This window comes from Xyrauchen texanus, chromosome 23, assembly GCF_025860055.1.
Source record: "Xyrauchen texanus isolate HMW12.3.18 chromosome 23, RBS_HiC_50CHRs, whole genome shotgun sequence".
Classification (NCBI taxonomy): Eukaryota; Metazoa; Chordata; class Actinopteri; order Cypriniformes; family Catostomidae; genus Xyrauchen; species Xyrauchen texanus.
In genome coordinates, this window is record NC_068298.1 from 38228246 (window position 1) to 38244945 (window position 16700).

Sequence of the window (16700 nt, forward strand, 5' to 3'; positions counted from 1 at the left end):
GTCTAATGAAATAGAATGGGGTTTATGGTGGGAGGGGAAGTATGCACTCAGTCATGGGTCAAATGTAAGTGCTGGTGTTGCTGTTCTTTTTCAAAAAGATTAACTGTTGATATTTTAAAAATGGAAGAAGTAGTTACTGGAAGAGCATTATTTATCCATGCAGAAGTTGAAGGAATAACATTTTTATTGATCCATGTTTATGCACTAAATGTTGGTTCAGAGAGAGTTGAACTATTTTTGAATATTTAGAGGCACATTTCGACCTATGATGAAAATGTTTGTATCATTATGGCTGGAGACTGGAACTGTACTGTAGATTTTAAGGTTGATAGAAATGGTGAAGAACCTCATTTTCAATCAGCTGTAGTACTTTCTAAGGTGATTCAAGAACATGATTTGTGTGATGTTTGGAGAAATAGGAATAAAGGATTAAAACAATATACATTTAGCAAAATAAGTAATAATGAATTTAAAGGGGCTAGGTTAGACAGGTTTTATACAAGCAAGTCTTTATTTTTAAAAAATGACTTTTAGATCACAGTTTTATTATATAATAATTATTATTAATTATTATTATAATGCAGCAGCAAAATTAACAGTAATTCCAGTATAAGTCATCAGTAGATGACTTTTTTTTTGTTGCTAAAAATCTTCAGCTTGTATCTGGACTTTAAAGGATCAGATCTCTTTTTTTGTTCAATTTAGTTGTTAGATATCAGCTCACTTTTCATTGAACCCATTCAACATAAATATTATAATTTGTAAACAAATGATGATGATAATAGTCATATATTATAATAGTAATACATCTCAATCATGCACCTTTTGTCACAGATGCACTCTCTCTCTCTCTCTCTCTCTTTCTCCCTTACTGCGGACACAGCGCTCACTCTCCCCTGAGTTCTGATTACACGCACCTGCATATCATTACTGGCTAATCAAGGATGGCATATACATTGGCATGCAAAAGGTTGGGCACCCTTGATCAAAGATGGCCAGATTTCCAAAAGGCACAAGTTAAAGATGTTACATTTCTTTAATATTTTAAGCAATATACTTTTTTATTTCCATCTTTTACAGTTTCAAAAAAACTAAAAAGGAAAAGGACCTGAAGCAAATGTTTGAGCACCCTGCATGGACAGTACTTCGTAACAGCCCTTTTGGCAAGTATCACATCTTGTAAATGCTTTTTGTGCATTCAGTTCTTGTTTGGGGGATTTTCAACCATTCATCCTTGAAAAAGGCTTCTAGTTCTGTGATTCTTGGGCATCTTGCATACACTGCTCTTTTGAGGTCTATCCACAGATTTTTTATGTTTAGGTTGGGGGCCAAGTCAAAACCTTCAGCTTGTGCCGCTTGAGGTCGTCCATTCTGGATTTTGAGGTGTGTTTAGGATCATTATCCTGTAGTGGAAGCAATCCTCTTTTCATCTTCAGCTTTATTACAGATGGTGTGATGTTTGCTTCTGGAATTTGCTGGTATTAAATTTAATCCATTCTTCCTTCTACCAGTGAAATGTTCCCCTGTGCCACTGGCATCAACACAAGCCCAAAGCATGATCGATCCACCCCTGTGCTTAACAGTTGGAGAGGTGTTCTTTTCATGAAATTCTGCACCCTTTTTTCTCCAAACATACCTTTGCTCATTGCAGCCAAAAAGTTCTATTTTAACTTCATCAGTCCACAGGACTTGTTTCCAAAAATGCATCAGGCTTGTTTAGATGTTCATTTGCAAACGTCTGAAGCTGAATTTTGTGGCGAGGACTCAGGAAAGGTTTTCTGCTCATGACTGTTATGAAGTTCGTATTTGTGTAGGTGTTGCTGCTCAGTAGAACAGTGCACCACTACTCCAGAGTCTGCTAAATCTTCCTTAAGGTCTATTGCAGTCACACAGGAGTTTTGATTTGCCTTTCTAGCAATCCTACGAGCAGTTCTCTCTGAAAGTTTTCTTGGTCTTCCAGACCTCAACTTGACCTCCACCGTTTCTGTTAACTGCTATTTCTTAATTACATTATGAACTGAGGAAACGGCTACCTGAACACTCGTTGCTATCTTCTTATAGCCTTCTGCTTTGTGGGCATCAATTATTTTAATTTTCAGAGTGCTAGGCATCTGCTTAGTGGTGCCCATGGCTGCTGATTGTTGGGACAAGATGAGGAGTCAGAGTATGTATAAAGCTTTGAAATTTGCATCACCTGGCCTTTCCAAACGATGATTGTGAACAAACCATAGCCCTAACAAGCTAATTAAGGTCTGAGATCTTGGTAAAAGTAATCTGAGTGTGCCAATCTCTTGGGGGTGCCCAAACTTTTGCATGGTGATCCTTTCCTTTTTTTCTCTCTAAAATTGTACAAAATAAAAATAATACACTAATATTGCTTAAAGTATTGAAAAGAATGTGTCATCTTTAACTTTATGCCTTTTGGAGATCAGTTAATCTTCTCACTTAACTATTCACAGCAACAGAAATTTTGACCAGGGGTGCCCAAACGTTTGTATGCCACTCTATACCCCGCTTTAACACACACTCCTTGTCTGTTCTCATCGATAGTATCTCTGAGACTCCAGACTTTTCTACTATGTCAAACATTCCTGTGTCTTCATTATTGCCTGCAAATATCATAAGACTGTTGTGAGTTATCTGTTCATCGTGTCTATATACTGTCTGGATATTACTCACCTGCTGTTTGCCACTCTGCTCAACTGGATTTACTCACATGATGTTTACATCACCATTTCAATCATGTTCAATAAACCCTTCTAATGAGTTCATATCTCTGCCTCTGTGAGTCTCTCTGTGACACCTTTAACCCTCATGCTCCTTAGGAAGTCCTGTATGTGTCTTTTTGTAGCCATGTTCACAGTAGTTTAATTAGTTTCTTATTCAAATTCTGGTAAAAAAAAAAGCAAACTCCAGTGTCATTCTAAATGCATATATAAGTGAACTGAACTATTGAGGATCTACATCTGAGATGTTGTTCGTGAGTAGCACTCAAATATTGCTCACCGCTGTGAAGGATAAAAATAGCTGTGGGTGTGTGTAAACAGAGCAGCGCCATTCAATAATGCCCTGGAGCTGCTAGTGCATTTTATATATTTACTTATTAAACACAGCCTTTTGTGATTCACGGAGCTATCGCACGTCTTCAAGTGGCTTTGTATAAAATGCACGAGTCATATGAACTACTTTAGTTGTGTTTTTATCGTTCTTTTAAGTCATTTTTGGAGCTTGACAGTAACCCGATCCGTTTAAAAGCATCAATATCATATCATCCCTAGTTGGAACCCTCCAAAAATAGGCCCCGTTCACTTCCATTGTAAGTGCCTCACAGGAACATTTTTTTTTTTTGGTAATCAACATTATGCCTCAAATTCTATTGATTGTGCTTCACTTGTATTGAAATCTGGAACATTCCTTTAAGCCAGGGGTGGGGAACGCCTGTCCTCAGTGCCGTATATAAGGCCCGCTAGACCATTTTACGTGGTCCATGAGGCCAATTGAGAAAAAAATGGCCTTCATTCTATTAACTAAAAAAATTATAATAAAAATATAGCTGCAAGCAGCAATTACGGGTCCAAGAACCAGCATAGAAAACACTGCACAACCCAAAGAGCATGATTGTGGAAAACATCAGAAACCAATAAGCGCAATACAAAAATGACCAGAACTACACAAGTTTCAACTGCATGATATGCAGAGGCAGGTATCGAACCCTTAATCTTTGGAACTATAGTCAAGTACACATTAAGCCACTTGGTTGCAATGGCTCAGCCATAGCAAAGAGAGTTTAGAGTCAGCACACAAGTGTAGATTATCTTTTGAACTACAGGTGGTGCTGTCTCCAAACTGCTCAGTTATGTTCAGGACATGATGTTGAAGATGCATACCAATTTGCTTTTAAATCTGACAATGCTTTTAAAAGATATATCACTTTTTAATAAAATAATATTTGGTGGAGGGACAGTATGGCTGATTTGGTAAAATGTGGTATCGTTGAAATCCTCATGACCCACAGAATCCATAGATGGCAACCTCATACAGTACAAATGTTACAAGCAAAAATATATATTTTTCCCATTACTAGACACATAGGTTGTGCTGTCTCCAAACTGTGCAAGTACCCGCTGATCATGGTCCTCAGATGAAGCAGATTAAGTTTTGTTTTAATAGGAGAAAGCGCTGCCAAGATTTAGCCTTACATCCTATTTTGCATCTACCTTGTTCAATTTTTTAAACAAAGGCAAATATCAAAATTCCATATGATTTAATATGTGTTGCTTAGTCTGGAGATCGTTTCATAATCCTGGATTATGAAACATCATAATCCAGGATGGCAACTACTGCAATGGGTGGAGTCATAATGTATATGGGTTAATTTTAATCATCAGGAGGAGAGTAATCGGACTGTAAAATAATTTAGAGAAATGGTTCACAAGGTACACACAAAAGATAAGTGAATGAGACATGGTGGTGGCGCTATAGAGTTTCTCTTAGAGACTCTAAATTTTGTATGTGGTCTATTGATGCCCATCCCTATCAGTGTGACAAATTTTATAATTTTCCTAAGTATGACTCTGTGGGCTGCCATAGACTCCCATTGGAGGAATAATAATAATAATACTAGTGGATACAATAGGGTCCTTAGCACCTTTGGTGCTAGGCTCCTAATAATACTAATGAATACAATATGGGCTACAGAACCTTGGGTGACAAATGCATAAAGGAAAATTAATTTGCGATATTCAAATAGCGTTTTTTAATACTCGACTAGCAGGTGCAGAACGAGTACTTGATTATTAGAGTATTCATGCACATCCCTCATTTCAACCCACAATCAGAAATTGCATACAGTTGTATGGCCCGTGAATAATTTTGTCTGTACTCAAATGGCCCTTAATAGGAAAAATATTCCCCTCCCTAATTTTAAGCTATCCAAGCTTTTCCAGGCCTATGCAGAGACAACAATAAGTAAACCATCTGTAAGTTGATTTCATCGAATAGTGTAACCACTGTGGTTCTGTGGTTTTATAAAAATCATTGCTTTGTTTTCTGAAGCATCCTGATCAGTCCAACACAACAACATTGGCTCGAACCTTCTGTTAGTTACGGCAATTACAGACCTCGGGAAACTCGTATGAAAGGGAATATTCTTGCAATTCCTTTTGGTGTTGCTAGTTGCACGTAAATTAAGCCTGAAGACTCGGTTATTGATGTCTGATGATCTCTGTGGTTTGTTCAGGTGTGAAGGAATCTGATGAAGAGGAGGAGGAAGAGGAGAATAACACATCACCGGTAAAGAGACCATCCAACATTGCCCTCACAAAAGTGCCTCAGGTGAACCTGAAATCAAACTGACTCCAAAAACTAACGAAGTATTGCTTTAGTTGTTGTGGTGTTTATTCACATTGTTTCAATTATTGTGCAGAGTGATCAGATGCATTTTAAATAATTGCAAAATGAAATAAAATGAACTTCATCACAAAAAAAAAAATTTCACTGTTTTTTGGCCCTGGCACAAAATGACCAGTTAACATCATTTCACCAATCATAGCAGCTCCTGGGAAAGTGTGAACGAGTACTAGTCAGGTGAAATAACTCTATTGGAGTGGATTATAAGAGCAGACTGATTGCTATGAAAGAAGGGAAGAAGTATTTCCATTCATTGTGTTCTTGTTAGCAATGGTTACCTCTAAAGAAAGACGTGCAGCCATCATCGCTTTGAATCAAAATGGCCTCGCATGCAAGGAAATTGCTGCAAAGAATATTGCATCTAAAAGAATGATTTACCAGATCATCAAGAACTTCAAGGAGAGAGGTTCAACTGCAGTGACGAAGGCTTCAGAATGTCCCAGAGTGTCCAGCAAGCGCCAGTACCGTGTCCTCCTGAGGAGTCAGCTACGGAATCGTGTCACCACCAGTGCAGAGGTTGCTCAATATTGGCAGCAGATTGGTGTGAGTGCATCTGCACGCACAGTGAGGCGAAGACTTTTGGACAATGGCCTGGTGTCAAGAAGGGCAGCAAAGAAGCCACTTCTCTCCAAGAAAGACAACAAGGACAGACTGAAATTCTGCATTAAGTACAAGGATTGGACAGCAGAAGACTGGTATAGATATTTTCTCTGATGAAGCCCCCTTCCGACTGTTTGGGACATGCATATCTATTAAGTTTTTAGAAAAATAGCTTGAAACGGCTCTTCTATGAGTTTTCAGTTTCTGAAGTAAAATTAATATTGATACATTTTGTGGGGCTTAAAGTAATAAAAAAAAATGTAGGTGGTGTAACTGTCTGCTAATTGTGAAAAATAAACAGATTGAAAATTCATTAAAAGGATGCTATTGCCATGAGCATAATCTATTTACATGGAAAATCGATAGTCCGGAGAAGAAAAGGTGAACGCTACCATGTGTACTGTGGCGTGCCAACAGTGAAGCATCCTGAGACCGTCCATGTGTGGGGTTGCTTTTCATCCAAGGGAGTGGGCTCTCTCAATCCTCAAAAGGCGAGTGGACAAACAGAAGCCCACAAATTGTGATCAAATCTGAGCACTAATAAGTCAAGAATGGATCACCATCAGAATTTGGCCCAGAAGCTGATATCCAGGATGCCAGAGCGAATTGTGTGGATATGAAGAACAAGGGTTAACACTGTAAATATTGATTCTGCATAAATTTAGTGTTTTTGCCAATAAAAGCCTTTAAAACTTATGAAACGCTTATCATTGTTTTCCAGTATACCATAGAAACATGTGAAAAAATAATCTACATATACTGAAGCAGCAAACTTTGCAAAACACAAATTTATGTCACTACCCATATTTTTGGCCACGGCTGTACTGCTCGCACTACTTACACTTCAAAATGACATAGACTAGTGAAGAAGTGTGCGATTTGGGACGCACCTTAACTGTAGGCCGTTTACAGCTCATCTAGTTAGAATGAATAGAAGGATCTATCAGTTTTATTATAGACAATTCTGATTCACAGATGTCAAATAAACAGCTTTGAATGTATCTCACCGAATCACGGAATTTATAACTGAAACTATCCTTTTTATATACAGTATAAATACTGTGTGTGTGAGTGTGTGTGTGTGTGTGTGTGTATGTACACAGTTGAAGTCAGATGTTTACATTTAACTCAGTTTTTCACATTCCTGACATTTAATCGTAGAAAACATTCCCTGTCTTTGGTCAGTTAGGATTACTATATTATTTTAAGAATGTGAAATGTCAGAATAATAGTAGAGAGAATTATTGATTTCAGCTTTATTTATTTAATCACATTCCCAGTGGGTTAGAAGTTTACATACACTTTGTTAGTATTTGGTAGCATTGCCTTTAAATTGTTTAACTTGTGTCAAATGTTTTATGTTGTCTTCCACAAGCTTCTCACAATAAGTTGCTGGAATTTTGGCCCATTCCTCCAGACAGAACTGGTGTAACTGAGTCGGGTTTGTTGGCCTCCTTGCTCGCACACGCTTTTTCAGTTCTGCACGCTCATTTTCTATCAGATTGAGGTCAGGGCTTTGTGATGGCCACTCCAATACCTTGACTTTGTTGTCCTTAATCCATTTTGCCACAAATTTGGGGGTATTCTTGGGGTCATTGTCAATTTGGAAGACCCATTTGCGACTGAGCTTTAACTTCCTGACTGATGTCTTGAGATGTTGCTTCAATATATCCATATAATTTTCCTTCCTCATGATGTCATCTATTTTGTGAAATGCATCAGTCCCTCCTGTAGCAAAACACCCCCACAACATGATGCTGCCACCCCCATGCTTCACGGTTGGGATGGTGGTCTTCGGCTTGCAAGCCTCACCATTTTTCCTCCAAACATAACAATGGTCATTATAGCCAAACAGTTACATTTTTGTTTAATCAGACCAGAGGAAGTTTCTCCAAAAAGTAAGATCTTTGTCCACATGTGCATTTGCAAACTGTCGTCTGTCATGTTTATGGTGGTTTTGGAGCAGTGTCTTCTTCCTTGCTGAGCAGCCTTTCAGGTCATGTCGATATAGGACTCGTTTTACTGTGGATATAGATACTTGTCTACCTGTTTCCTCCAGCATCTTCACAAGGTCCTTTGCTGTTGTTCTGGGATTGATTTGCACTTTTCGCACCAAACTACATTCATCTCTAGTAGACAGAATGCGTCTCCTTCCTGAGCGGTATGATGGCTGCATGGTCCCATGGTGTTTATACTTGCATACTATTGTTTGTACAGATGAACGTGGTACCTTCAGGCATTTGGAAATTGCTCCTAAGGATGAACCACACTTGTGGAGGTCCAAAATTTCTTTATTGTTTTTTAGGTATTGGCTGATTTCTTTAGATTTTCCCATTATGTCAAGCAAAGAGGCACTGAGATTGAAGGTATGCCTTAAAATACATCCACAGTTACACATAATATCAGAAGCTAATTGTCCAAAGACTTGACATAATTTTCTGGAATTTTCAGTTAACTTAGTGAATGTGAAATTCGGACCCACTGGAATTGTGATTTAGTCAATTAAAAGTTAAGCAATCTGTCTGTAAACAATTGTTGGAAAAATTACTCATGTCATGCACAAAGTAGATGTCCTGAACGACTTGCCAAAGTGGAGTGGTTAAAAAATTCATTTTAATGACTTCAACCTAAGTTTATGTAAACTTCTGACTTCAACTGTGTGTGTGTGTGTGTGTGTGTGTGTGTGTGTGTGTGTGTGTGTGTGTGTGTGTGTGTGTATACATATTATTTATTTATTTCAGTTTGTGCTGCTAAGATTTTACATTTGAGTTTATTTTCCTCATTGTTATGTTTTACTGTTTAGAAAAAGCTAAAAATGGATTTGGATGAAGATGAAGATGAGGACAGTGAGGAGGAGGATGACTCAGATGAAGATGATGAAGAGTGAGAACTCAAATTTGTACAAATAATATAGGCTTGGATGACAGGAACACTCTCAGTTAACAAGAACTTTCTCTGAGGGTTCATTTCTGTTGATGTTTGTTTGTAAAATTTGCCTTATGCGAAATATGCACAATGCAGAAGTGTACAATGTCATTTTATTTGTTTTGAAGCATAAAGTGTCAGATTAAAACCTGCTTTTTTTGTCTGGCTTTGAAGGGACTGTGAGGAAGAAAAGAAAGTTGAAAAAATCCCAGTAAAAACACTTCAAAAAGTGAGTCTTGCTGTTTTCTCTCCATTTAAAGTATTTTGAATTGTGTTCTATTGCTGCATATTACTGCTGCTGTCCTGAATGAACACCTGAATGACCAGCAGGTGCCAGTCTCTGCTTTAGAAAGAGAAAGCGAGAGGTTACCCCCAACACACATTTATCACCAGATCTATCCTATCGGCTCTCTCCATATAGTAACACCCAGTCTCTATCTCATTGAAACTTCTCTTTCTCTTGTGTCTGGATCAGTGATGTGTTTTTGTGCATATCTATTAAGTTTTTAGAAAAATAGCTTGAACACGGCTCTTCTATGAGTTTCCAGTTTCTGAAGTAAAATAAATATTGATAAATTTTGTGGGGCTTAAAGTAAAAAAAAAAAAAATGTAGGTGGTGTAACTGTCTGCTAATTGTGAAAAATAAACAGATTGAAAAATCATTAAAAGGATGCTATTGCCATGAGCATAATCTATTTACAGTACACACACATATATAAAATAATAAAAAGTAACCTTGAATATATGTTTGAATTTGTTGTTCAGTAATTAATAATTTAATAATTTATTAATATAAAATAATAATTCATTATTTGTAAAATTATTATTTTAAATAGAATAAACTTTTTTGCCAAAATATAAATATAAAAAAAAAAACCAACATGAATACAACATTTCTGAGAACTTGCACATGCTTTTTAAACTAGATTTTAAAAAGACTTAAAAAAAAAATGTATCCCCTTACAAATATTGAGAGTTCATGGCAAATATGCCACTGATAATTTTCACATGCAAATGAGCTTAGTAGCAAACTTGCGGCAAATTGTTCATTGTTGCCAAAGGTTTGCTGCAGGTTCACCACTACCAGTGAAGTGCTCATTCTGCTAATCACAAGCTCATTTGCATGTGAAAATAATGAGTGGCAAGTTTGCAGCTAGTTTGCCAGAGCGCTAGATTGTTTGTAAGGGTCATTTCTGACATTCTTATTTGTCATTGACCTGTCTGTCTTTGTCTCACTTTCTTTTATCTCATGACACTTGTCCTGTCCTCACCCTTCTGTTCTCAGAGCCACACTCTCTCAATCGGTCTGAACTTATGTGACTTTTATAATCAGATTTAAAGGGATAGTTCACTTTAAATGAAAAATTGTCATTGTTCACTCACCCTCATATTGTTCAAAACCTGTATGACTTTCTTTCTTCCATAGAACATGACGTTTGACTCAGTCACCATTCACTTTCATTGCATCTTTTTCCATACATTAACAGTGAATGGTGACTGAGGTTAATATTACTATATTAATCTCTAATAACCTTGCTGTGTGAATTTATATGTGTGTGTTATCCGTTGTGTTGATGGTGATGTCTGATGTCATAAGACGACGAATTTGCTCCTGGATTGTTCTAACTATACGAGTTGGGCTTTGATTCACTTGGACATTATCCCTATAAACTCAGTGTAAAGTGCAATAATAATGGGTAAACTGATGAGAGATGTTTATATCTATATGTATACATTTACCAAGTGATCGCTGGTGGATTTACAGTATGTTTGTTGCCTATATATTAATCTGCTGTATACCTGTCGATGGCTTCAGGCTGTATATTCAGTAAAATCATGCTTTCTGCCTAGTATGCATCTGTTACCCTCTATTACGGTATTTTGTGATGGAATGTGTGAAAATTGTCCACGTAAGATCATAAAAAAGTTGTTTCATTATACTTCTTTTATTAAAGAAAGACATTTATTGCTAATGCGAAGATTGGTGTTGGGTGATACGACTGTTACTATGGCAGGTAGATTAGGATTAGTCTATGGAAAAAAGAAAAGTAATAAGAGGCACAATAATGTGTCACAGGTGTCAATCGTTTACAGACTGCTGATTCGTCTAAAAATGAATCTTAAAAAAAATTTGCGTTACAAATGCGACAAATCAGCCTTCGAAGGGCACAATCATAGTACCCATGCAGTAAGAACTCTTCAAACTGAATTTCCAATATAAAATGACTTATAAGTGAGTTCTTAATAAACGTTATGTTTGAGCCCCACAACTTTCAGTCCTCCAAAGCTCTCAGAGTAAAGTCTTTGAGAGGAATTGGGCATAGGGATGATCACTTCTGTATGAAACACACCATCTGTGTTCTTCTCTGCTTTGAGTTGTGTTTGATATCTGGGTTAAATATACGTCACGCAGCATCTCTGTTTTTCGCAGCATGGGCATATAAAAGCCGAGGCCTATTGCAGATCGATTGAAGTGTTTACATGCTGGGCGGAACAATCTACAACTGCATTATCTAGGACTGCTTCTCTATTTCGCAAAAAACGGACTGAAAGGATTTCAGTCGGACTGACGCATTACAAGACATTTTAACAAGACCAATTATTGCTTTAATCGCCACAAGTTGAACTTTTAAAGTGCATGTAAACGCTGTGTGTGTGTGTGTGTGTGTGTGTGTGTGTGTGTGTGTGTGTGTGTGTGTGTGTGTGTGTGTGTGTGTGTGTGTGTGTGTTTAGAGATCAAAGAGTCAGAGGTACATACCTGCTCTGTGAGGACTGATTCCTGCCCTGAGGGGGGACAACAGGCGAGCGTTTCTGTCACACACTCCTCTATCCTCTCTGATCCTGCCCTACAGAATGCTTTCTTCTCTTCTCACGGCTCTTCAATCTCTCCATCGTTTTTTTACTCATTCTTTCTTTTGCTGGCTCTAAATCTAAATCAAAGTTTTTAAACAAATAGGAGGCATCATAAAAATTGCACACACAATTATCACAAAATGCTGCAAGCAGTCATTGATGCTCAAGGGGTGGCACCATGAGTGTGTAAACTTTTGAACAGGATAATTTCATTTCATATTTTGTCTTGATATATAATATATTTTATATATTATATATCTTAATCAGCCACAACATTAAAACCACCTGCCTAATATTGTGTAGGTCCCCCTCGTGCTGCCTAAACAGCACCAACCCTCATCTCAGAAGAGCATTCTGACATTATATCCTTCTCACCACAATTGTACTGTTGTGTGTGAAAATCCCAGGAGATCAGCAGTTACAGAAATACTCAAACCAGCCCATCTGACACCAACAATAAAAAAAGAAAAGTTTTTTTCTACATGCAAAATATCTATGTATATGTCTTGTATATCCATCCATCCTTCTCTCTTTCTATAGAGTTTATATAACAGTGAAAGTGTCGAATGGTCCCTTGAGGCCGTGAGTAGACAGATTGCACTTTCTACAAATGACTGCTCTCTTTCATCACTGCTCTCTGACAACCCGACTGAAAAAAAAAAACAACATCTGACACTTTTTTATATTACATTGCAGAAGAGCAGAGCCGTCACATTCACTCAATTCACTAACATTATCCTCTATTAAGAGTCTAACGAGGAGTATGACAGGAGAGTATGACACGTGTGAAATATTTTCTCTGCTTGTTTTAGTTCGAGATGGAGGGCCGTGTGGTCTCTCTCTGACGTGAATTACATCTGGTATTTATGTCCAATATACAGCTCTGTCCAAAAGGTTTTGTGATCCACACACTGAACCCACATTTAGAAGTAGACATGTGACCACACTGCATTTGTTACGTCCATACATATACATGCACACGATTTCACTGAACTTTTCGGGTTTGCCTGACATCAACCTGCAGTGACCGTTATTCAAAGTTCAGTTAATATAGGAGCTCGACACTTTCCTCTAAATATCACATTTGCGGTTAGATTCAAATTTGGAAGTATTTTTGAAGCAACAGTGTTTGTGCCCCTGTTTACCTTTTTTGCAATTGTATCAAAATGCACTAACACTTTGACATAGTGAGTGATGTATGCCGAAAATTCTCTCATCATTTACTCCCCCTCATGCCATCCCAGATGTGTAAGGCTTTCTTTCTTCTTCAGAACACAAATGAAGATTTGTAGAAGAATATCTCAGCTCTTGGTTTTGGGTGAGAACAGATCAAAATGTAACTTCTTTTTCACTATAAATCTTGACAGCTCTCTCCTTGGCGATCATGATTTCAAGCTCCATCTAGCACTCTGCACATGCATCAAGCACTAGGAAGTGTTATCGAACTTGAAATCATGATTGTGCCTAGAGACTGCAATGGCGAGGTGCACAGTGAAAAACTGATTATATTTTGATTTGTTCTCAACTAAAACCGATTGGATCTCTCCAGAAATCATGGATTAAACTACTGGAGTCATATGGACTACTTTTATGCTGCCTTTGCATGATTTCTGGTGCTTTGTCACTGTTCAATTGAAATTCTATGGACAAACAGAGCAGAAATATTCTTCTAAAAATCTTCAATTGTGTTCAGCAGAAGAAAGAAAGCCATACACATCTGGGGTAAACTATTCCTTTAATAACAGGTGTCAGAGCCTTACAGGGCCTTACTTTCTTTTTATCTCTGTTTATTTCCAGGCCCCAGAGAAGAAGAAGAGTGCAGATAAACAGAATGGCTCTTCGAACAAGAAAGCAGTGTCATTGGGGAAACCACAAATCCAGGTAGGCTTAGCCAAGATTATGATTTGGTAACAGATTAAACTGGTTAAATTTACATTTCAGGATAGAGGTGGACAGTAAGACCAAAGTCTTGGTATATGAGTACATTTGTATCACAGGAATGGTACAAAACAGTTGTTGAAATTTCATGTAGTGATTACTACTTGTTGAAAATCCAGCAAATAAAATATTAAACAAATACAAAAGGTACCTAATCTTAATTTGATTTTATACTCCTCTTATTTGGTATTTAATAAAAAACTTGCCATAGATGTGACTGTCTTGTCGGGCACTTCTCACGCACCTTACAGTCTAGCTGATCCCATAAAAGATCCATAACACTCTTTTCCAATTATCTGTTGTCCAATGTCTGTTTCTTTGCCCACTCTAACCTTTTCTTTCAAAAGTGGCTTTTTGCTTTGTACTAAAATAATTTAACCCACAAAAAACAGTTAACACATTACTCACAAATTGAAATGCATGTTAAAAAATGTACATGTATGACACGTACCTGAAATTAATATTTTGTATTATTCACAAATGTTACCAAGAACTGTTTAAAAATGAGATACTGTAACTTCAACAAACTATGCTTTACTTTGAAATATGTATTAATCAAAGTAGGGAAAAATATAGCTGCAAGCCGCAATTACGGTGCCAAGCACACCAATGGCATGTAAGGAAGTATCACTGGACATCACTGGTTATGACTTTAAGAAAAGCAGAATAAAAACATTGGAAGAATTGCTAATATTACAATACAATTCATTATGAATGATCTATAAGTGGTGCTGTCTCCAAATATATGGTGTGCTGTCAGGATGTGGTCACAATAACACATGAAAAAGTTTCATGTTAATATGGCACAGCATTGCCGAGATATAGCCTCAGATCCTTATTGGCGTGTTGCCATGAAATTCGGTGAAGTGTTACACGAGTACGATTTGGTTTATCAAAACTTTTCATAACTTTGTCATGAGTGTCTCTAGATGATACGTACAAAATGTTGTTCAAATTGGACTTTTGGCTTAGGAGTTAGAAAAGGTACGTTTTCAATTAAATTAAAAATGGCGGGCAGGAAGTATGGATGACAATGGCAAATTAGGTATCATCGTACTCTGCATGACCCAAGGAATTTTAAGAGAGCATCACAGGACGATAGGCCAAATTAATTAGAAGTTATAAGCAATTTTACACATTTTGTTATAACTTTTGACATGTAGGTGGCACTGTCCCCAAAATTTGAGTACCTTCAGGACATGGCCCTAATGACGCATAACAAATCTTTTAAAGAGATTTAACACACATACACACATATTGGTAAGTTTAGAGTTCCTTGGATCTTTCCACAACAAAAGTTGTTCCTTGTCAGTTGGCTTACATGACTCCAACAAGAAACAAATACAAACAGAGCAGAATTAAATAAGAATCAAAACGTTATATGTATCGCCACACTTTGCTTTGCTTTCAAAAGCACAGACTCCATCATCTTCTCTCATCCAACACTTCAACGACACAGCGTCCCCAAGTGCACTCAATTGTAACTGCGAGATTTGCAGAGAGATTCTGAGGCAAAATAGTGTAATTCAGCACTGCTCACAGGAGGCAAATGCGGAAAGGAAAATGAATTTGCGATTTTCGAGTAACGTTAATACTAAGTACCTTGTGCAGAACGCATACTCTTGTCTCGATTACACGTGCACATCCCTAATACAGCCCTGAAGTTGTGGTACACTTTATTTAAAAACAAGGACTTAAAACAGTTTGGTTATTATTGGATGATCCACATTCAAAAAAGGCGATATACACACAGTTGTGTTACATTTGATATTAATAAGGCATGTTGATGTGATTCTCTGTAACAGTTAGCAACTAAACTGCTTCACATTGTGCCTAACAACATCCTTAATAGCCTCTTTTCCACTATCGGGCCAGTGAGAGTCAGGGTTATCAACTGGCTAGTCAGGATTAATAGCCCCGGACCTCGAGCCACGAGACCATAATCGATCTGCGTTCCCACCATCGGGCCAAAAGCCCCGCAGCATTGCCCTAAAACCTGCCCTTAATATGCTGCCCTGGTGCCAACATCAGACACCCTGCCCATTTCACAAGCAAAAGGGAAGCTCAATCTGAGGTATCATATTATCTAAGGGCAGCTCAATCTGAGGTATCATATTATCTAGTTATCTAGAATATCGACTTTAAATAATTTGTAAACATTAGCTAGCTAGCAAGATAAACTAGCATTAACAACTCACCATCTTTAACTGCCTTGGTGTCCCCAGTGGTCTCTCCAGTAACAGCAGGACAATGCCTCAGCACACTTTCCATGATCTCGAACCATGGAAAGTTATCTTTTGGGCACTGCTTTGTCCATTGTGCGTTTTGATTTATTTGTACTGTGCCCACAATTTTTGTTATTTTTCCCGAACCTGTCCCGTTGGTTGTACAACCTGACAACTTCGGCGAAACTTGATGTTGACGCTGCCTCAATCCCAATTTGGCCTTGTTTGGCCCATGGGTAATCAGCGGGCCAATGGCCATTAGCCTTTGGCCTGGAGAAAGGCCAGAATTGGCCGGTGAAGCCCCGAAAGTGGCAGTGGGAACGGAACTGGCCCTGAAACGCACTAGCATGCCCTTATTTGGCTCAATAGTGGAAACGCAGCTAATGAGTTCTTTCTCACCTTTGCTTGTTTGGGACACGTTCCCTTCTGTATTTTCACTTCGCTCTCACATGTAAAAAACGTAAAGTTGTCCTGCCAACTTTTGGCCTATAAATATCTACTGTGAGTTAGCAAAAACATTTCTACCATCGCACGACCCACTATATACAGAAGCATCATTCCTCTCAGCTCCAAAGACCCCATTTGGGTTATGGCAGATTGTAGGAGCTGTCTGGACTTCAGGTTTTGGTATTCAGTCCAGATCCCATTTCCAAATTGCTGTGCCAACCAAAAGGTAATTCTAACCAAACGTCCAGGTGCAGTGTGAAAGGCCAACGGCATGGCAGCCCAACAGAGAAAGCCACAGGATAA

The 16700-nt window shown here is 37.9% G+C and overlaps 1 protein-coding gene across 2 annotated transcripts in view; it reads left to right on the forward strand.

Annotated features, from left to right (window-relative positions):
- The window catches only part of LOC127663005 (nucleophosmin-like), a 56345-nt gene that overhangs the window by 11955 nt on the left and 27690 nt on the right, over window positions 1–16700 (forward strand). The window contains exons 5-8 of one of the 2 annotated variants that reach the window (XM_052154382.1): window positions 5240–5334; window positions 8813–8892; window positions 9109–9163; window positions 13585–13668. In XM_052154382.1, coding sequence (XP_052010342.1) covers window positions 5240–5334; window positions 8813–8892; window positions 9109–9163; window positions 13585–13668 — 314 coding nt within the window. The remainder of the gene's footprint in view (window positions 1–5239; window positions 5335–8812; window positions 8893–9108; window positions 9164–13584; window positions 13669–16700) is intronic. The other variant, XM_052154383.1, reaches the window with a different exon arrangement.